The 21,310-nt window shown below is 38.4% G+C and overlaps 3 protein-coding genes and 1 gene segment (V, D, J or C); 3 read left to right on the top strand and 1 right to left on the bottom strand.

The window, feature by feature from the left end:
* LOC121523649 overlaps positions 1–21,310 on the bottom strand; it is an 820,099-nt gene that overhangs the window by 414,748 nt on the left and 384,041 nt on the right.
* LOC121523651 (immunoglobulin kappa light chain-like) overlaps positions 1–21,310 on the top strand; it is an 813,481-nt gene that overhangs the window by 409,886 nt on the left and 382,285 nt on the right. The gene's annotated exons all lie outside the window — the stretch shown is intronic.
* On the top strand, positions 153–7,895 carry LOC121523557 (gastrula zinc finger protein XlCGF57.1-like). The gene is made up of 2 exons (XM_041808485.1): positions 153–273; positions 4,438–7,895. The coding sequence occupies exons 1-2, from the start codon at positions 249–251 to the stop codon at positions 6,063–6,065; spliced, it is 1,653 nt and encodes a 550-aa protein (XP_041664419.1). The 5' UTR covers positions 153–248; the 3' UTR covers positions 6,066–7,895.
* LOC121523636 (gastrula zinc finger protein XlCGF57.1-like) lies at positions 9,256–17,805 on the top strand. Its single transcript, XM_041808578.1, has 2 exons — positions 9,256–9,372; positions 16,487–17,805. Exons 1-2 carry the CDS (start codon positions 9,348–9,350, stop codon positions 17,509–17,511), a joined length of 1,050 nt encoding a protein of 349 aa, XP_041664512.1. The 5' UTR covers positions 9,256–9,347; the 3' UTR covers positions 17,512–17,805.

Raw genomic sequence — 21,310 nt, 5'->3', positions numbered from 1 at the left:
CTAAGGACACAAATCTCTGACAGATGGAACATGCAACCTTGTTTTTATTTAAAGCGGTCAGGGCAGCTGTATTTTATTCTGAAGGCCAAATGAGTGTGCCGGAAGTGGTGTTTTTGTTTCCGGGTCTAGGGCCTCTTTGTCATCGAGCATAGTTAGCATGTTTGGATGAGCCGTCGTCCTATTGGAGCAGAGTTAATCTTGAGTCGTTGACTTTTCTGTTTCTTATTTTACTCTCGGATGTTTATAAAATGTCAGGGTTTCGGGATATTTCAGGTTTGTTTTCTTTCTTTTCCTCTAAACCCCCCTCCTGTGAATGCGTAATGTAGCTTAGCCTTGAGCTAACGTTCACATCCTCAAAAAGCTCGGTGTTAGCCGCAGCTAGCTCCCGATGACAGTAGAACTTTGTGTTCTGGTCCTTAAAACTCTTTGATGTCTTACTGTTAAGTAATGTTTATACTGAGTCTCATACAACGTCTATTGATGAATGAAAACTATAAGTTCGCCTACCGATATAAAGTATGATGCGCTTGATGGTTGTTGATCAGTTAGCCTCGTCTCGCCGTGAACAGGGCCCTTTACTAACCGAGGTTTGAGATGTTGAAGCTGATGTGTAACATCACAGCTTCGTTAAACTTGTCCAGACTGCTGGTATCAGTCCTGAGAGGATCCCAGTCTGTACAGCTTGAAAATGTCTGCAGATCAGGGCTCATCAGCTGAGTTAAAGGTGTTTACTACATTGTCAGGGGGAAAAGGTATATCATAGGGAGTCTGACATTTTCAAAATGAGCCTACAGTTCATCAAGAATCATTAAACACGGTGAGGCACATGTCATAAGAGGAGTTTTGGGGTCCTCCTCCTGGAAAGTCTAAACACCCAACATTTATCTTCCTGTTATCTGGGGAATATTTAGACAGCAGTTTATGGTTGGAGTAGGAGCACATGGAGTTGTGACTAATATTGGCAATAATTCATCAGGAAGCCAACAGATTTTCTAGATTTTATCTGTTAGGTTTTTTTTCCACATTATCATTTTGACGATAAGTAGTTTGATTAAAAATTTAATCCCATCTGACAATTCTGTGTATTGTTTGATGCAGAATTTTCCACTTCACATGCATCATGGAAATGATTATTTCCAACACCCCCAATTCGGGATACACAAAATTTACCAATAATTGAAATTAAGGCTGGTAAATTAATCGAAAATTAGATTAAAATGCAATTTGGCCTGCTGCGATTTTCAAATCTAAGAAGGTGCAATATTTTTTTAGATTGAAATTTATGTCAAAATACCTGTTTACAACTTATTTTCATCAGAGAAATTATGTATTACATATCATGCTTAATTTTCATGTTTTTTTTTTATAGTACATGAGAATCACAAAAAAGACCGCTTCCTTCAGTGTAACATTTCATATCCAGTTTGCAATATGAATCAAAATCATCATGATTACATATTTTTTCAAAACACTTAAGCCCTAATTTAGGCTAATGTTGTGTTTGTTACAATATAGAATCATTTATTTCTTGTGTTTTTTGGAAAATACATAAAATGTGGAAGAAATAATCACATATCAAATCGCAATATTGGGGGGAAAAAATTGCAATAAGATTATTTTCCCAAATTGTTCACTGAAATACAAACATACAAATTTATGATAGCTGATACTAATATTTAAATGTAGTTTAAACCAAACAAGTTACTCTTTTAAAACACACAGCTTGAAGTTTAAGGATGAATAACTTGACAAATTTCCTTTCTTAAAACAGACTTTAACTTTTTCAGAATGATGATGAATAAAGAAAAAGACATCAGCAAACAAAGGTCTGTTGTTGCCACCTAAAACTCCTCTAACTTATCGATTCACATTATTAACAGCTGATGGATGTTATTTTTAAAGCCACAATATCAGGTGTAAATATCCTGCTGATACCTATAATTCACACTGTAAGCTAATATCTGCCAATGCCAATATCATCCCAATAATATCATACATCCCTTCTTCTCATGTTTGCCTCACCTGTTATGATAATGAAATCAGGAGGGAAAGTTTTCAGCAGGACTGATTTTGTATGGGCAGCTTGATGAAACCGAGAAGGGCAGGGATGTCACCAAGGCCAGGACCTCAGTTGGTATCAATTGAAAAAATCTGCTGTAAAATCAGGAAAGGTCAATTTTTTCCTTACATGTTGCTTGATATGAGCTCAGTCAACCATTCTCTCTGTTCTGATACAACTTTTCATTTCAAATGTCGATTTGATACCTGTTATTTTGATAACTTGTATTCCTTCCTGCATCTCCACTCTAAACAGCACCTCCCCTTGTTCCAGTTGATAATCAGTATGATTCCTGCCTTTTAGTGTCGGGGAAGCTGATGTTTGTGGAAAGACAGAGCAGATCCAGCCAATTCAGCTTATCCAGCACCCTCCTTTGCTGACAATGGCAAAATGTATGGTGGCCAAAATAAGAGACATGCACATTCTTCTGAGCATCAGTATTTGTACTCAGAGAGGCACCCATAGAAGAGCCTCAGCACATACAGCTATCATTTGTCTCTCAAAGAGTGCACCCCTCCATTTGTTTTTGTTTTTATATACTGTATAAATACACAGTAATGGAAGATACAACATTTCAATGCTTTCCTACAGAGCAAGGGAAACCCCTAAATTAGCCGTGCTGAGCCAAGGGCTTGTGGGTATACCTGTTCCCTCTCTGCACCTCTCATTCTGGGCAACTCCAGAAGAGAAAGGGGACCAGCTCCTCTCCAGGAGATCAGTTGCAGAGCCAGAGTTGTAGACATCAACCCATCAGTGTGTAGTTGGTAGCACTCTACCCCTCTCGTACAAGCGGGACAAGTTTGCTTAAACTGAAACCTTGTCCACACGGAGACGAAAATGATATATTTCTGTTTCGTTTTGAAAAAGTTTTCCGTAAATACGGGACAGTTTCAGGAAATATCCTTGTAATCACAGAACCTCTGAATATGACTGGAAACGCTGTAGTGTATATGCCAAGCCTGTATGTGGTGCTGTATTGCTTCCATGGAAATGCACCAAAAGAGAGAAGATCACAGAAAACTGACACAAACTTTCTTCTAGTTGCCTTCCTGGTTGTTTTCTGTGGTGGATTTAAGAACAGCTGGTGTCTGCTGTTCTTGGTGGTGGTAAAGGAGTATTAGATTTTGCTGTAAAAGCTTTAATAAGCTCGATAGCTTCTGCAGCACGAACACACCCCTGTAATCCACCACTGGTGTTTTGGTTCGATATGCCAATGCAGGTTAAGTGGCCTACACTATGTGTGACGTAATTGTTTCAAGAAAGATGTGGTTGGCTGTTCACAAGGAGATGAAATGGTAAACGTTTACAGATTTGTCACTCTGGGACCCGGTTTCAAAGAGTGGCGTTTACGACCTCTCAAAATGCTGTTTCCGTAAGGATGAAACGCTGATACGACAAAAAAACTATTGCGTATGCTCCTGAATCCATCTCTGTGTGGATGGGGCCTGATTGTTCTACCACCATCCCTCAGATTAATAGTGTTGCAAATTTTGCATGTAGTTGTTGAAATGTATGATGTTAAAAGCATGGAATATAATCAGACTGCTCAGCATTTGCTGTTAGCTTCCTCCATGCTATGTTGGCTTTTTCTGACAAATTGTTCTGCTGTACTGATAGCAGTGACATAGTACTCTCTCGTGCATTCCTCAAACACAGGATAGCAGAAATTAATTCAATATAAGCTTTGTAGATGGGCCAGTTGTCTCTGATACCTTGTTCAGGATCTATCTCTGAAAGTCTAGATGTTTCCAAATTGTGTGAAAAATGGGCCTGAAGATCACAAAAATACATTTAAAAAACACAAAAGAGGATGCAAGACTTTAATTACAAAGGGGAGCAGCTAGTGCTCTAACCAGCCTCCAGCCTCCTTACCTGATGGTGCCAGCTGTTAAATGTCTGCCTTAAAAATCATCTACTGAACAGCAGGTTGTTGCCAAAGTAAAATAAATACTTTAAATAGCCTTGAATTATAAGCAGAGTATTTGGGCATTCAAAACATTAAATTGGGAAATTAAGTTTAATTGATTGAACTTGCAAAATAGTCCTAAAAATCAATATGAGAAAGACCTGTACTAAAAATCATAATCATGATTTTGCTATAAGAAATGATGAAGTTGTGTTTTTGCTGTATTTCCCACCCCTGACCTCCGCCATTTCAGTTTTAAAATTGATTTGCCATCTCTGTAACCTATAAGGATTTTAAAAGAAATCGAAGATTTGATGGGCAAAAATGTACAGTTAGATATAGGTTGTTTTGTAAACTATCCTGGCATTCCTTTTTTCTGACTTAAAAACAACCATGTTAAGTGTATATTGCAAGTTTTCTGCTAGTCTTAATATTAAATCAGTTTTCCTTAATGTGTCCTTCTGTATTTTAGTTTTTTCCAAAGAGGTCCAGAGGCTCTCGGTGTGTAAAGAAGAGGTTTCCCCTGAGCAGCAGGAGTGGAGCTCCAGTCTGAACCAGGAGATTACCATCAAAGAGGAGCCTGAGGACCTGTGGAGCAGTCAGGAGGGAGAGCAGCTTCAAGGGACAGAAAAGGATGATATCATTAAGTTCACTTATTTCCCTGTTCATCTGAAGAGTGAAGATAATGATGTGAAACCTCAGTCCTCACAGCTTCATCAAAGATGGACTGAAGAGGTGGATAAAGGAGCTGATGGAGAGGACTGTGGAGGAGAAGAGGAAGCTGAATATTCTGATTCAGAGAGAGATTTACCACCAGAGATTGAGGTGAAGATTGAATATTCTTCTGGAGCTGAGACTGATGACAGTGGTGATTGGAGGAAGACAACAGAACGTCAGTCAGGTCCAAACTCAATGGAAAACATCAAATATAATGGAGCAAAGACTAACGAGAAATCCCATTGCTGCACTGAGTGTGGTAAAATATTTAACTGTAAAGGTCAGCTTAAACGCCATATGTTAGTTCACACAGGAGAGAAACCCTACAGCTGCTCTGAGTGTGGCAAAAGATTTGCCCATAAAGGAAGCATGACAGCACACATGAAAATCCACTCAGAAGAGAAATCCTTTGGCTGCTCTGAGTGTGGTAAAAAATATCACCTTAAAGATTCTTTGTTGAAACATATGAAAAGTCATACAGAGGAAAAGCCCTTCAAGTGCTCCGAGTGTGGTATAGGATTTTACAGAAAATCTCTCCTTACAGATCATATGAAAATTCACACAGGAGAGACGCCTTTCAGCTGCTCTGAGTGTGGTAAACGATTTGCCCGTAAAGGAAATATGACCACACACATGAGAATCCACTCGGAAGAGAAATCATTTGGCTGTTCTGTGTGTGGTAAAAAATATCACCTTAAAGATTCTTTAACAAAACATATGAAAAGTCACACAGGAGATAAACCTCTCAGAAGTCTAACAGATCGTATTAGAATTCACACAGGAGAGAAACCCTATGGCTGCTCTGAGTGTGGTAAAACATTTAACACACCAAAAGATTTAAGAGTTCATATGAGAATTCATACAGGAGAGAAACCCTTCGGCTGCCCGGAGTGTGGCAAAAGATTTAATCAAAATGGAAATCTTAATAAGCATATGCTAGTTCATGATACACAGAGAACTTTCTGCTGCACTGTATGTGGAAAAACATATAGACGAAATGACTGTTTAGCACTACACATGAGGTTTCATTTGGGAGAGAAACCTTTTACCTGCGCTCAGTGTGGTAAAATATTTTTATTTAAAGGTCGTCTGAAAGACCATATGAGATTTCATACCGGAGAGAAACCCTTCAGCTGCTCTGTGTGTGGAAAAAGATTTACCACCCGAGGAAATATGAAAAAACACATGAGAACCCACTCAGGAGAGGACACTTTGTCTGCTTTGTATGAGGTAAATATTCTCCCACCAAGTCTAGATGACGCGGCACAACAGGAGTCACATTTAGGAGAAACCCGTCATCACACATCGCACATGGGAACCCAAAGTGAAGACAAACAGGAGGAAATGCATTTAATTGATGATTCTCTTGGCCAAGTTCTTTGAAAGTAACAGTAATTCTTTAGAGGCGTATGTCAGAGAACAGGTTTAATTCAAGTCCAGATTTTGGTGACCCTGAACCATGTTTTCCAGTTTAGAAAGTCTGGTAAATTAAGCTCATTCAGTTACTACCTGTACCAAATATAATGGACTGTAACTAACTAGTTCCTCATTACTTGTTGTTCTTATATGGGTATGCCAAGTTAAAATACTCTTGCTCATGAAAGAGTTATTTCATGTTTGTAATTAATTTATTTTAAAAAGGTTAAATACAGCATTACTGTGATGTTTAGATATTTTCTGAAAAGGAAAAAATATTTCTGCCTTCTCTGTAAGAAAAAACAAAAAACGCCACCCTTTTAGGAGATGTAAACAGAGAAAGAGACGTGTTATTCTCAGAGATTAAATGAAAGATAGCTAAAAACAACAATTTATTTTTTTCTGAACTGTGGGCAAATTTTTGTTAACAAAAGTGAATCAAAACATGTCCTGAAGGATTTATATTAAGGGTGAAACACAGAACAAAAACAAATAAACCCCATGTTTCTCTCAATCTCCCTCCTCTTACAGAGTCAGAAACAGTTTTATATCCACGTTCTTCAATCTATTCAATCGATCATGTGTTATTGACTTTTATTTATGAAGAACAGTTGTTTCATATACGCAGACACAAGACTTACTATGTTCAACATATTTTATTCAACCCTTCAATGGAATATGACGATGAGTATTAAGACAAACATTCCTTATTTCATCATTGTAATCATAACTTTAAAAGACTGTAGCTGTGAATTTACAAGATTAAAAAAAAAAATCAAAAGTTTTAGAAGGCCAATTTACAAATTCTGACCGTAAAGACAGCTGACTTGAAAAATCCACTGATTTAAAAAACATTTTTATTTAAACAGTTATAACTGTGGTAGCACACATTCTTACTGTGTGAAAATTATTTGAAATAAAGCTATGAACAAAGCCTATGATTATATGAAAATATACAGTGCATCACCCTTCAAATTAACATACCCAACCTACACTAAAACAACATGATATTGTCGTAATTTAGGATACAGATTTGATCTTTAGTTCTTTTCTTTTTATGTAGCCCTAATAGTCAGTAGAATTCTCTTTGCTGCTGCAGCAGCTGTGTTTCCTTTCTTTTCTTAAAAACAAGTTCATGCTTACTGTATGTATTCATGAGGAGTTTGAGAAGGGTGAAGTGCAATGACTTGTTTTGTTGTCACCTGTTGCCATCCTGATCCATAGTCTTGGAGCCCCAACACTGTTGTCCTTTTGTCACTGAGTTGCACATGCTGACTCCAAGGGAATCTACTTAGAGTTGTTTTAAAAACTTCAAATCAGCTGCTCTGAAGCCAAATATTCTTGTGTGTTGTTCATGTTTATTCCTCCTTCACTCTGAAATGAGACTCGCATGGTAGATGTTGAGTGGCAAACTACAGGATTAATGGACAGTCTTAACTAAGGTTTACTTCCACTAAAAATGCCCTGAATGTTAGAGGCTGGAAATATGGGAAAAGGTATGATAGGGTTGGCGACATTTCTGACAACATTCACCATGCATAATGAATACGATCTATTATAATATTTCATTTAAAACTCTTATTTTTTCCTACATTGTTCACAGATGATGTATTTTATCTCAGTACATGAGCAGCACACTGTTTTTTTTTTCCTGGGGTCTGTTAGAAACAGAATGGTTGAAGAAAGGCATCTAATTTTATTTTATTTTATTTTTTTATTTTTTTTAGTTTGTAAGAAGTATGTAAAATCTGAATTGTACTTGTAGATTTATCGAAAAATTAAAAAGGTTCAAATGTGTAACATCTTGAGTTTTTTTTTCTTTTTCTGTATGGTAATGTTGAAAAAGTAAGAGGCATTCTGGAGCTTCCTGTGTCCAGCCTTACAGAGGAGTTCTGGTCTTCAAAAGTAAGGTTGGAAATGAAGCTGACAGAATCCTAGGACTCCCTGGTAGCTCTAAAAACACCTATCCTTGTGAATGGAAGGAGATGGACCCCAACAGTAGCTACTCAGTAGGCAAAGTCAGACCTCAAGCAAAGAGACACTGGTGGCTCGTGCTACATGGGAGAGGAGGCCTTGACTATCCTGATACAGGAAAACACCTCCTCAGTGGCGAGGTCTCATCATCAAGGAGGTGCACTGGCAGAAGCAGGGAAACCAGCTTCATGTTAAAAGCCACGTATGTCTGCCATCTCCCTCAAACCTCAACCAATAGTACTGAGAAGACCTGACTTGCCCCCTCTGTCCATATCCTGCAAAACTCAGCACATTCTGGTTGGCTGCAAAACAAGCCTGACTCAAGGCTGTTACACCTGCTGGCACAATCAGATCTTGAAGGGCCTAGTAGCTTCCCTGTAGACCTGACAGTCCAAAATCCATGACCTACCTCTTCCATCCTGCATCTGCAAGAGGTCTGTACATCATCGGACACTGGCCAGCAGGGCTCTTGGTGAAGAAGGAGGAGAAACACCACCTGGTCCCCAAAGTAACACCAGAGGCCCAGAAGGCTTGAAAGTACCTGTTGTTGCCAGTGAGTCTTCTTTAGGTTGAATCATTAAAACACCACCAAAAAGGGGAAGAGAGAAAGAGGGTACCCCCTGATGGGCCCAGGTTCCCTTAGAAACCCTCAGATTGCTCTATCACCCTCAATCACAGGTATTCTCTCAATCAAATAATTGAAATGTCTGATCCTAAAGAGGAATCAGCTCTGTATGAGGTTTCATTATGAATCGATAAAGCCAAAATACTTATTTCAGTACAATATTCATTAAAAGAAGTCAAATAAAAAAAAACATCTATGAATATGTAGTGATTTTAGTTTATATGAAGCTGATGAAGTGAAACATTTGAGATCAGATTTTTTGTCTCTTCTCATCACATTTTGATTCACAAATGTAGGGATTAGATCATGTTTGCTCTCTTATTAACTGACTCTTTGACTGTGACTCCACTCTGTCCTTTTGTTGAGTTTCCTTGTGGAAACACAAACGTTTCAGCAAAAAAATGGCACGTGTTATCATGATTAAAACTGAAAGGTATTTTTAGGCCAGGACGTTGAAAGCTCTACTTTTATTCTGAAAGTCAAATGGGCATAGGAAGTGGTGTTTTTGTTTCCGGGTTTTTGATGCCCCGCCCTGCCGACCACAGATCGCATATTTGGATGGTCCAGTGTACCGTTGGAGCAGAGCAGTCCTCAAAAACTGTTCAGAAGTGGAACTTATCTTTCCTCTGTGACTCTTGGATGATTTTAAAATGTTCAGGCTTCAGGATGGTTCAGGTTTGTTGTCTTTCTCCTTATATAAATGTAAATCTGTAATTTTTTTAGAGAGCTCAGCTAACGTTCACATCCACACAAAGCACAGTGTTAGCCGCAGCTAGCTCCTGATAACAATAGAGCTTATATCCAGGAATTAGAAGCCCTTTGCTGTCCAACCATTACGATATATTCATAAATTCTCACATAAAACGACTTCTATGAGTGAAAACTAGTGTTAAAAATGAATTTCTTCTCACAAATTGTGAAGTGTTTGCATCCTTCAGCTAGCCTCACGTCAGTGTGAACCAGGGCCTGTCATTGTTGTAACCCTCTGAGGTTTGTGATGTTGTGCAGCAGTCCTCACTGATGCTGATGTAGAACACCACTGCCCCTTTGAATGTGTCTGGACTGTTGGTGCCAGTCCTGAAATGATCCCAGTCCAAAGTGCAGATTTTTCACTTCACAACTGGGGGGGGCACAAACAGGATTTAATTTTCAAACAGGATTTTTTTTTTTTTTTTCTCAAAAGCAAATCCCGAGGGGCACACAAAAGTTGCAGTCAAACTTAGAGTTTGTAGCACTTGTCCCCTCCCAAAACATTAAGTTTGGGGGGAAAAAAGTGCTAAAAACTGGTATTAAATGTACCCAGGGAACCCTATTTTATCTTAAACAATATTGAATAATTAAAGATAAATTACTCACAGGCTGTACCAGCATCTTAAAAACTAAGTTAAACTCCATGCTAATATATAAACAAAACACTTGAACACAAAAGCAAGTTCACTGTATTTACATATTTGCAAGTCTAAATTGGAGAGGGATATTTAATTAATAATGACAAATACTCATCAGACTTACCTGAGACTCCATGGAGCTGTTTAACTGTCCAAGACATTTTTAAACAATGTGAGCACAGCAAAAAAATCATGGATTACAAAGGAGTTGCTGCTAAGGGTCCATTGCATACACGGTGTCAACAAGAAGAGTTAAATTTGACGGCAAAGGGTGAGTGATTCTATTGCAATTGGGACACAGATTGTGCAAACAATTTCAGTTTCTGTCCATCCATTTTTGTTCCGTTTTTCTGAGGTCACACTTGCAGCAGGCTAAGCAAATCCCTCTCTTCAGCGAAGTATTCCTGCTCCCCCAGCAGGATCACGAGGCATTTCCCTGCGATGCGGAGTAGTGTGATAGCCCAGTGGTCTAAACTAGGGCTGAACAACTGGCAAAAATAATCTAAACTGTCATTTTCTGCCTAAAATACTTGAACGTATTTAACCAATATGCAATCATTCTTAATTTTTAAATAAATTCAAGCAAAGCAATTCTATATCATAACTTACATTCAGTCAGGAACTCTCTCATACATTTAACAATTTTATTGCAAAATGGATTTACAGTTATACTTGGCAAAGGCTCTGCTCAAAAGATGCTCCTTTGGTTAGTCAAGCAGCATGCTTTAACTTTCCAGGGAATGGATGGATAGAAACCCCCCCATGTAAATAGATTCATTTACAACTATGTAAATTAAAAACACTGAAATTATTTCAGAAGAAATTAATCCATAGCAGCATGAATCTGCATGAGGGTGCAACAAGCTATAAGCTATAAAGAAGGCAGCTGAGGTGGGGAAGGTGAAGCTGGCTATTAACTGATCACAGCTTTGGGTATGACTTACATGAACTAACACTAAGCTTCATCAATTTTAGATAGAATGAAATAAATATTTTTGCTCATATGGCAATTTTGATGTCAGTTGCTTTGACACCTGATTGTTGGCACAATGTACATGAAATCTCTTCTGCAAAAAATAACACAAATGGATTTATTAAACTTGTTTTTTGACACATTTCAAGTTTAAGAAATATTGAAACTTGTGTGATTTGTAAATTTCAAATTTGCATATATATATATATTTTTTTTTTTTCAAGATTTATTTTTGGGCCTTTTCGTGTCTTTATTAGATAATGGAGGACAGTGGATAGACTCGGTAACAGGGAAGAGAGTGGGGAGAGGCATGCGGTAAAGGGCCACAGGTTGGATTCAAACCTGGGCCGCCTGCATACATGGTGAACTCCTTAAACCACATGGCCATCTGTGCACCCTTAAATTTGTTAATTTGATGGCTATATGGCCATTTGGTGGCCATATTGCAGTTCAATCTAATTTGCAATTTATTGCCCAGCCCTAGTCTAAACGCACCCTCCAGGCCCCAATTTTAAAATGGGAACCACCTCCTCAGTCTGCCATTCCAGAGGCGCTGTCCCAGACCTCTATGGAACACTGAAGAAACCTGTCAGTAGTGACTGTTTGACAATATGCAGAGTCACCTCATCAGCTGATGTGTTAGCAGAATTCAGGAATTCCAGCTTGCCAGAACACCCTAGAGGCTTGTTGAAAGTCATTTTCCATAGTCCCACCAAACTCCTTCCACACCCAGATTTTCACTTCTCTAATCTCCGAATCCACAGCTCTCAGAGCCACCAGATACCTGACTGCTGTTTTCAGAGACTCTAGGAAAGCCAAGGTTGAGAGGCCTCCTTCTTTAAGCCATCTGTCTTCCCCAGGATGCACAAGAATGTCTTCAAGAGTTGGGACCTCAAGAGACAGGGGTCTCTACCTGATGTTCCCAGTTCACCCTCAATACCCTTTAGGTTTATCATGGGCTTGGCGGACATCATTTATTGCATTGTGAGGAGAGATAGAAACACAAGAACAATCCACACTGCATCACATTCATTACTAGGGAAGACTACATTAATCCACTTATGTAAAGTGCTTTAAGTCAATCAGCCTTTTCTGAAAGAGCTTCATGAGAATGGAATGACATCCCAACATCTATCAGGGAGCTCAGCACATACCGGACATTTGAAACAGTGGCTCATCGAATTCCAGATATGTAAACAGGACAAGTTCCCCCCTCATGGCCCCACCCAGTGCCTGTCTATGATTCTGTCCTGTATTCTACAACCTGTTGCTGGCTTCAACTGTTTGCTGTGATTTGTCTCTGTCAGTTTTTCATGTGTTGTCTCATGAGAAATTTAACGTTTTGCTTGTTTGTTGATTGATATGAACTGTCTGCATGTTATTAATAGTTTTGCATTGTTTTAAACACAGTCCTGCTGTGTATATGTCACATATTTTGGTAAGCTGTTTCATGCTGGTTTGACTGACATACATGTTTTTGTAAGGTCATGCCTGAATGTTTTTCCTAATGCTGCTTGTTTGTGTTGCATGTTTAATGTGTTTTTTAAAGATGTGTTTTGCATACATCATGGAGATTTTTAAAAATTTGCTTATGCTGCTTTATGTCTGTCATGCATGCTTTATGTATTTTGGGAATGTGACTACTTAACCGCCACTCTAATGACGGCATGTTATACCTATACATAGCATTAGTACTTTTCATTGCCAAGCATGGCTTGCACCCTTTTTGTTTTTCTACCCTCACTCTTTCTTTTATTAGTTTGTTCCTTTTAGGGGGCCAAATTTAACATCTGGCCAGGGACTGCAGATGGAAACCAGCCTTTTGGCTAACTCTGGCATCTCTACAGAAATGTTGATTGATAAACACTGTCCCTGTAAAATCAATCAGGAAAAGGATGGCTGCGTCCTGTCAGAGAGTTGGCTCAGCTGAAGATAAACATGTTGAGGTGTGGTGGAAACTTTCTCAAAGACAAGAAAAATAAGAGACTGTTTCTGGAGTTTATTGGCACGTGTGCATTGCCATCTGTAAAAGTGATGCTCGCTCTAAGTTTGTAGATGGATCAGCCTCATTTGACCCAGCTACAGGGGAAGAGACAAGAGGAAAAACCTAATGAATGCTCATCCCTGCAGACCTTGCAAAATCAAATTGGTCAATCACAGTAGCACCATTGTAATGCATGAGCACCTCGAGAAATGGCATCAGAAGCTACGCAACACCGTAAGTAGTTTACTTTTTAATCCCCAACTATTTAAAATACATTTAAAAATTTTTAGACACAAGGAGTGTGTTTCTATTTGTTGTAATTGTGTTTTTTTAACATGACATGTTCCCCCGTATCACTGCTGCATGCTACATGTAACGTTGCACCATGTTATCCTTTTCACATCATTATTATTGTACATTTGATCTTTACTCCACCAGCCGAGTTTAAGAGATTAAATCGCTGTAACTGTCCATGCTACAGTCTTTGAATGTTTTTACAGCCAGTAAGTCCATTTAGTTTTTTCCTCACACAGATGCAAAAAAGACCAAAAGTGACTAATTAAATCTGTCACAACCATTTTACATTTTTAGAAAGGCGTTAAAGTAAAAATAATGATTCCCCACATTACAAAAGGTCATGGTCTTGTATTATTCATTATGTGTCTTTTTTTTAAATTCATATTTGTTGTGTATTTTTAATTATGGATTGTTTTTATTTATGTATTTCTAGCAAAGTTAAAATAAAGAAATTATGCATTTTTGTTAGAATTATGTCAACTTTATGTCCATATGCTTTTTGTGTGTTTTTCAGGACAAGAAAACGCACCCTGGAGTATCTTTTTTTTTCATAAAGGCAGCCCAAATCCTTTTACTCCTCAATCTCATGAAATGATCCACACATTTCATTCAGGATGGGCACTTCCCTTCAGGAGCTTATTTACAGACCCAATGGTGAGAAAGTACGAGGCCACAGTTAAGAAAGGGAGAGCTGCCTCAAAAATCACACCTGTGATTGACTTTGAAGGAAGTTTTGTCACAAAGGCATATTTGGGAGTTACATGCCACTTTGTAAATCAGGATTGGAGCCTTACTTTGCACACAGTGAACACAATACCACTTGAAGAGGGAGATGTGGTGGCTGTTGTCCATGACAATGCTGCTAATTTTGTGGCAGCTCTCCTTGTCTTGGAAGAGAGGCATGGAACAACATCCCATCAACGTGCTGGCCATAGACTTCACTTAGTGGTTAACAGCGCCTCAAGCAAGGATCCCCTGATAAGAGAGGAGCCTTGTTGAGCATTGTAAAATAGTAAGTTGGCGAACAGCAAGTTCAGAAACAAACAAGTTGATCCAAGACGTTTTTGTAAGATCAGACAGCACCCCAAAGCTCAACTTGAAAAATGACCAGTGGACACTACTGGATGAACTGGAAGTCCTCAAGCCCTTAGAGCAAGCTGCTGTCCTCTTGAGGAGTGAGGTTTATGTAACAGAGCTCTTCACTGGTAAAAGGCATCCAGAAGACCACAGACAACCTCCTGTGAGTCTGCTTCAGTTGACACTTTCCGAACCGCTGCAGCACTTGAGATAGCTATACAAGGGAAAGAACAAGACCACATTCAGAGACCACGAGAAAAATGTGTGCGATTTCTGCTGCCCTTGACCCTATATTTCACAAGCTGAAGTTCCAGTCCTCAGATGAAGTCCTTATGGTGCAAGTTTGTAGAAGGATGGCCCAACCAATGTTGGAACGAAAGTTTCAAAGAGGAGAGGAAGGTCAGTGCTGGATACTTGCTGGGCTCAGAAGATTCAGAGGATAACAGCACTGGGAAAGATGATACATGAGAAAAACTTGAAAGGAATGAGGGGATCATGTATTTCGGTGAACACGAATGGGATAAAAGCCTACTTTATCGTGGAAGGACACTGAAGCATGATTCTCTACCCTGGCTATTCTGGCCAAATCCTGCCTGTCTGTCCCAGCAACATCTACTCCATAGAAACGGCTGTTTTCAGATACTGGGAACATTGTGACAGAAAAGCATGCTTAACCTCAGAACGCTTGGACAAGCTTACCTTCCTCCACAGTAATGCTCTACTATATTAAAGGTTCCCCAAAATCAAGACACATGGACACCCATGGCCTAAGAGATAGAGGAGAGAGGGATGAAATGGAAGGAGAAGGAGAAGAAAGAAAAGTAGAGGAAGAAGTAGAAAGAAGGAGAAAAGGTTGGGAGCAAGAGGAGAAGAGGAGGAGAAAGGGGGATGGTGGGAGAAAACGATGGGTGAGAAGAGCATGAGGTTTTCAGGGGTTACACTAATTGCTTTTCATTCCTCAGAGTGCTAAACTTGTTTTGTGATTTACTTTACTTCAAATTTCACTCATTTTTACTTCAAGGTGTTATGTTGGACTGGATTACTGGATTAGAGGTTACAGTACATACTGTTTGCATACTTTTCATACATATTTGTTTTATAAAAATAATATAAAAAAACAATTAAATGACAATTTTTTTATTTATTTGTAACATTTGTAGCCACATTAAATTCAGACAGTACAAACGGGCATGGATGGCCTAGTGGTTAGGTTGCGCCCCATGTATGCAGTACTGAGTTCAAGTCTGCCCTTCTGCATCTTTCCCCTTGTCCCTTTCCCACTCTCATTCCTGTTCCTCATTCTATCCACTGTCTCTAAAGGTATAAAAGGCTGAACATATATGTGTAAAAGAGCTATATTGATAGAAAAAAACATTGACTGATTCATCAAAGAAAAACATGCAGATTTCAAATATCAGGCAGTGAGTGACGTTTATTTGAGATCTCACTTAGCCTCCCCCTCTGTATGACACTTATTTGCATGCAGGTTAACCATTCATTATCTTTGGCTCCAACAAACAAATGCACTAACCAGTCTTCTGGCCCCTCTTACCTGATGGTGCAAGCTGATAAATAAAAAACAGGTTGTTGCGCTTAAAAATCAATATGAGAAAGACCTGTGCCAAAGATCATGATCATGACTTTGCTATAAAAATGATTACACTGTATTGTTGCTTTATTTCTCACCCTTGGCCTCCAGCTGTAATTAATTTTAAAATGTCAGAGCACTCCATCCTGCAGGATGGTGAAAGCTGAAAAAAGAAAAACGTTTTAAGACAGCAGAACTGGGTCTATAACTCGAATGTTTGTGAACTGTTTTCCTTCACTGACAGTTGTGACTGAACAGAATGTTTGAGAAGCCATAGACATTGTTCCTGCTTGTTGCTGTCCTACATTTTTATCAGCTTCTCCTCTTCCATCCATTTAATTGGGTTAAAATGTTAACTGTCCTGACATAAATTTTTATTCAGGCTTGGAAAACAATGATGTGAAGTGATATTATTTTAAGATTTTTGTCAGTTTGAATAGGAAACCATTTTTTTTTTATTAATGTGTGCTTCTGTATTTTAGTTTTCCCCAAGGAGGTCCAGCGGTTTTCAATGAGTAGAGAAGAGGTTTCCCCTGAAGAGCAGGAGAGCAGTTCCGGTCTGGACCAGGAGATTATCATCAAAAAGGAGCCAGAGGACCTGTGGGGCAGTCAACATGGAGAGCAGCTTCAAGGGCCAGAGGAAGATGATATCATCAAGTTCACTTATTTTCCTGTTCCTCTGAAGAGTGAAGATAATGAGATAGAACCTCACTCCTCACAACATAATCAAAGGCAGACTGAAGAGATAGAGACAGGAGATGATGGAGAGGACTGTGGAGGAGAAGAAGAAGCTGGATTCTCTGATTCAGAGTTACCACCAGAGATTGAGGTCAAGATTGAGTATTCTTCTGGAGCTGAGACGGACGACAGCGGTAATTGGAGGGAGACAAGAGAACACCAGACAGATCCAAACTTGTTGGAAAGCATGACTGATGAGAAATTACATTGCTGCTCTGTGTGTGGTAAAACATTCAACTGGAAAGGTCGTCTTAGACGTCATATGTTAGTACACACAGGAGAGAAACCCTACAGCTGCCCTGAGTGTGGTAAAAGATTTGCCCATAAAGGACATATGACCACACACATGAGAATCCACTCAGAAGAGAAACCCTTTGGCTGCTCTCTGTGTGATAAAAAATATAGCCTTAAAGATTCTCTGATGAAACACATGAGAAGTCACACAGGAGAAAAACCCTTCAGCTGCTTTGAGTGTGGTAAAAGATTTACTCAAAAATGTCATTTGACACAACACCTGAGAACTCACACGGGAGAGCAACCCTTCAGCTGCTCTGAGTGTGGAAAAAGATTTAAGGTAAAAGAAAATATGACTAAACACATGAGAATCCACCTGGAAGAGAAACCCTTTGGCTGCTCTGAGTGTGGAAAATGTTTTACCACCCGAGGAAATATGAAAAAACACATGAAAACCCACTCAGCAGAGAAATCTTTGTCTGCTCTGTATGTGGTCAAGATTATACCACCAAGTCCAGATCATACAACACAATAGAAGTCAAATGAAGGAGAACCCAGGTGGTTGTTAGTCTAAATCATATAAAGAAATCTTTAAAAATAACATGTATTGCTGTAATGCTTCAGCATCCTGTTTTAGAGAGCAAGTTTGATGAAAGCTCTGATTTTGTTGACCCTGAACTGAGTTTTTCAATTCAGAAAGTTAAGCAAATAAGATCTGATTCAGTCACTTTGTAAACCAAAGCTAGTCAGGAGTAGGTTTTCATCCGTTTCTCTCAGTTTCCTCCTTACAGAGGCAGAAATGTAGTTTTATTTTGACATTTTTTCATTCATTTAATCAATCCATATTAGGTATGTATTACTCGTTATTTATATATATAAAAAAAAAAAAAATATATATATATATATATATATACACAATATATATATATACACACAATATATAGTGACATATACTGATAAAACTGGTATGATTTTATTACAGGTATACTTACTGTATAACCAGTTTGCAGTTGGTTGGATTTATACCTTTATGCATGTATGATACATTATTATTTATATTTTACTCTGTTCTTCATATTATTATGACATTATTATTTATTTATATCTTATTAGTCTTTGCCTTAACCACCAAAACACATGGTTGTAGCCTACCTATGTTGCCTGCCACCCCTGTCTTTTATGTCTTTGTGCCTCTATCAGTGTTTTGTTACTCTGTAAAGTTTTGTTGTCACTCCCTGTGTTTTTATTATATATGAGTGCATGCAGGAAGCTTCTTGTTAGTCACGTTGTGAAACGATCATGAGGAAAGGAAATGAACGGCACCTGATCTTTTGACAAGGCTTTGAAGCAGTGACGGTATAAACTTTTAAACAGGGATGTTGAACATCAACAGATGGACTCAGTGTTTGGATGCAGCAGACATAACTCTTGGTCTTACTTGTCCTCATGTGAGCCAGTTCCATCATAGCCATTGATGTTTTTTGCAAATGCACTAGAGGATGGATTCAAAGTTCTTGATATTTCCTGGATTGACTGACTTTCATGTTTTGAAGTTTACTTATTTGAGTGGTTCCTACCATAATATCGACTAAAACAGTACTGGAATTATTCCATTTCCTCTACAGAATTGTGTACCAACCTTACCTCTGCACAACTCAACTGATGGTCTTGATCACATTAAGAGCATGAGAAAGCCCATATTAAATCCTAACAGCATTTTCACTGAAAACATTCCCGCAACTAGCATATGAAGTTGATTGAGAGAATGCCATAATTGTTTACAGCTGTTTTCATACAAATGAAACATATTTTGGTTTGTTGAGCACTTTTTGTTTCCTACAGATTTCCATATGTGTTTCTTCATTTTTGATGCCTTCAGTATTAATTTCAAGTTTACAAAACAACGAAAATGAAGGGGAAATGAATGAGAAGGTGGTTCCAAACTTCTGACTGGTACTTTATATTTAAATAAAGTTGCTATGAACATGAAAAAAGGCTGAGAACTACAGTTGACTGAATAATGGATTTAACTGCTAGAAAGTTGTTCAGCTCTTTTAGTGCTAGGTTTTGTTTGGCAGACAAATAGTGGCTCAGTGATGTACCTAGGTTCCCTATCCATCACTCTGGCCCCCTGAATGCAACAATGTTATAAAAGCACTGGGTGCTGTATCTTTTGTTTTGCTTCCATGCTATGGCTTTATTACAGGGTTAGAAACTATCCATTAGAGAAATACTGGTGTTTTTGTTCAGGGTTTGCTCAGATTATCAGCTATGCTGGCAGGTGGGTTAATAAAAGTATCATAACAGAGTGATTTGTGGCAGGAAACAATGTCAAGTTAATCCTAGACTTTTGCCCTCCTGCTCTGATACAAAAACAGGCAGCCATGACCACAGTTCACCATCATGTCAGGGTACAGGCTATGTGCTGGAATGGTTTGTTTTGATATGTAGTTTGTTTTGATTGGCTGGAATCAGCACAGTTGGAGCTAAAACACAACTCAATTGCATTAACTTAACACATTTTATGTACTAAAACATTATAAATGTTTCGATAAGCTTCTCGTCTTTATAAATTAAAACTTTCCTGTTGACATGGTTACAGATCAAAGAGATGGAAATGCAACATCCCCAGCTGGAGCAATGGCAGACTCTAAAACTGATGGTTTAAGACGACTTTTATTTTTCTTTAAAGCAGTGCAAATAGTCATAAACACACTGTAAGACCTGTGAGAAACAGAAAATTAAAAAAGACATGACAAAGCTGAATAATAATGAAACATAACCCAAGCAAAATGTCACATTTCAAATCAATTAAAGGATTTACAGAAGATAAAATTACACAATTATCTGACAACAATGAAAACATACAATAATCAAATCTATATACAAACAAGTGAATACAAAACCTTAAAAGGCCTAATTACTAGTGTTCAGTAAGTTGGCAAACAAATCAAAATACACAGCAAACCTACAGGCCTAGAAACAATCAGCAATGCCTCAACAACTATACATACACAAGGGGAAAAAAATCACAGAATGCCAGGCATTTAAAAGATTACACAGCACACCCCGAGCACCAGCTGGTTGTTTAAGTGGCATGAGTTTTCCTTCAATCAGCTGACTCTGACCATCCTGTTTAAGCATGAGTAGGAAACCCACCTTCACAATAAAAGCCCACACAAAATATAGAAACAAATTGAACACCAACCCTAGACCTTATTGAAACTTGTATATTTTTCCTTCTTAAGTGGTCTTTTAAAGGAAATGAAACATTTGAGATCAATTTTTGCTTATCTTACAAAGACCAACAAACGTAGAAGCCTTATCAGCTGTAACCTTTAGGACATAATTTAGTTTAACTTAATAATCTTTATTCTTCTCTCACTGCAGTGTGTCAAGTGAGGCCCAGCCTGACAGAGCTATCCCATTCCACATATCAAGAGCTTTACACCCAATAGGAGCGAAAATGTAATAGAAAAACTTGATTCTAATTCAAAATTTGATTCAAGGGAATACATCTGAATGCCAGATGAATTAACAGGAAGTTGTGTTTTCCTTTTTCTTCTTCTTCTATTGTGTTTTCCGTGTTCTGAAGGCTCTTTTGTGCGCTCTTGGATGATCCAGCAGAGTAATCATGGGCATCCTTTTATTATGAAAGTCAAATGAGCGCACCGGAAGTATGGTTTTCATATCCATGTCCTGAAAGCTTATCCCGCTTAGCCCAGTTTCGTGGCTGGTGGTAGCAGCGACCCTGTTGGAGCACATTAATCCTCGAAAAGTATTCGGAGTTTGCTCTTCTCTTTCTTCTTTGACTCTTGGATGTTTGAAAAATGTCCAGGTTGCAGGATCTTTCAGGTTTGTTTTCTTTCTTCTTCTCTAAACGTGTTTACTGTAAATATTTCATAGAGCTCAACCTTTAGCTAGCGTTCACATCCACAGCACAGTGTTAGCCGAAGCTAGCTTACGATAAACACATAACTGTGTTTTCCTGATTCAACACATCTTTGCTTATTTTTGTCTGATGGCTAAGCTCGTATTATATAACATTTTAGTACTGGCTATACCAGCGGTGAACACGTGTTTTAAGGGCTAACAGATGTAGAGCTTGCATACAGTTATCCAAACTTGCTAGCTCTGTCTCTTGTGATTAAAATCATTAACCGCTTAACCATTACTGAGATGGATAAGGAGGTTTTATATAAACGCAGTTGTAAGAATAAACTTTAAGTGAAAGTTTGTATTTTCTGTACAAATGAAGCCACACATCTGAATGATTATGGAGCAGTCAACAGAAACTTGTGAGAGGCTTTTCAGCACCAATCATGTTTTTTCCA

This window comes from Cheilinus undulatus, linkage group 16, assembly GCF_018320785.1.
Source record: "Cheilinus undulatus linkage group 16, ASM1832078v1, whole genome shotgun sequence".
NCBI lineage: Eukaryota > Metazoa > Chordata > Actinopteri > Labriformes > Labridae > Cheilinus > Cheilinus undulatus.
The sequence above is the reverse complement of the archived record's forward strand: the minus strand, read 5'-3'. Positions and strand labels throughout refer to the sequence as shown.

What these genes read in the sequence shown, in the direction of transcription:
- LOC121523557 (XM_041808485.1), top strand. Translation starts at nt 249, where the DNA reads ATGTCAGGGTTTCGGGATATTTCAG. An exon ending in AGGGTTTCGGGATATTTCAG is followed by an intron (nt 274 to 4,437) that starts GTTTGTTTTCTT and finishes TCTGTATTTTAG; the next exon opens with TTTTTTCCAAAGAGGTCCAG.
- LOC121523636 (XM_041808578.1), top strand. Translation starts at nt 9,348, where the DNA reads ATGTTCAGGCTTCAGGATGGTTCAG. An exon ending in CAGGCTTCAGGATGGTTCAG is followed by an intron (nt 9,373 to 16,486) that starts GTTTGTTGTCTT and finishes TCTGTATTTTAG; the next exon opens with TTTTCCCCAAGGAGGTCCAG.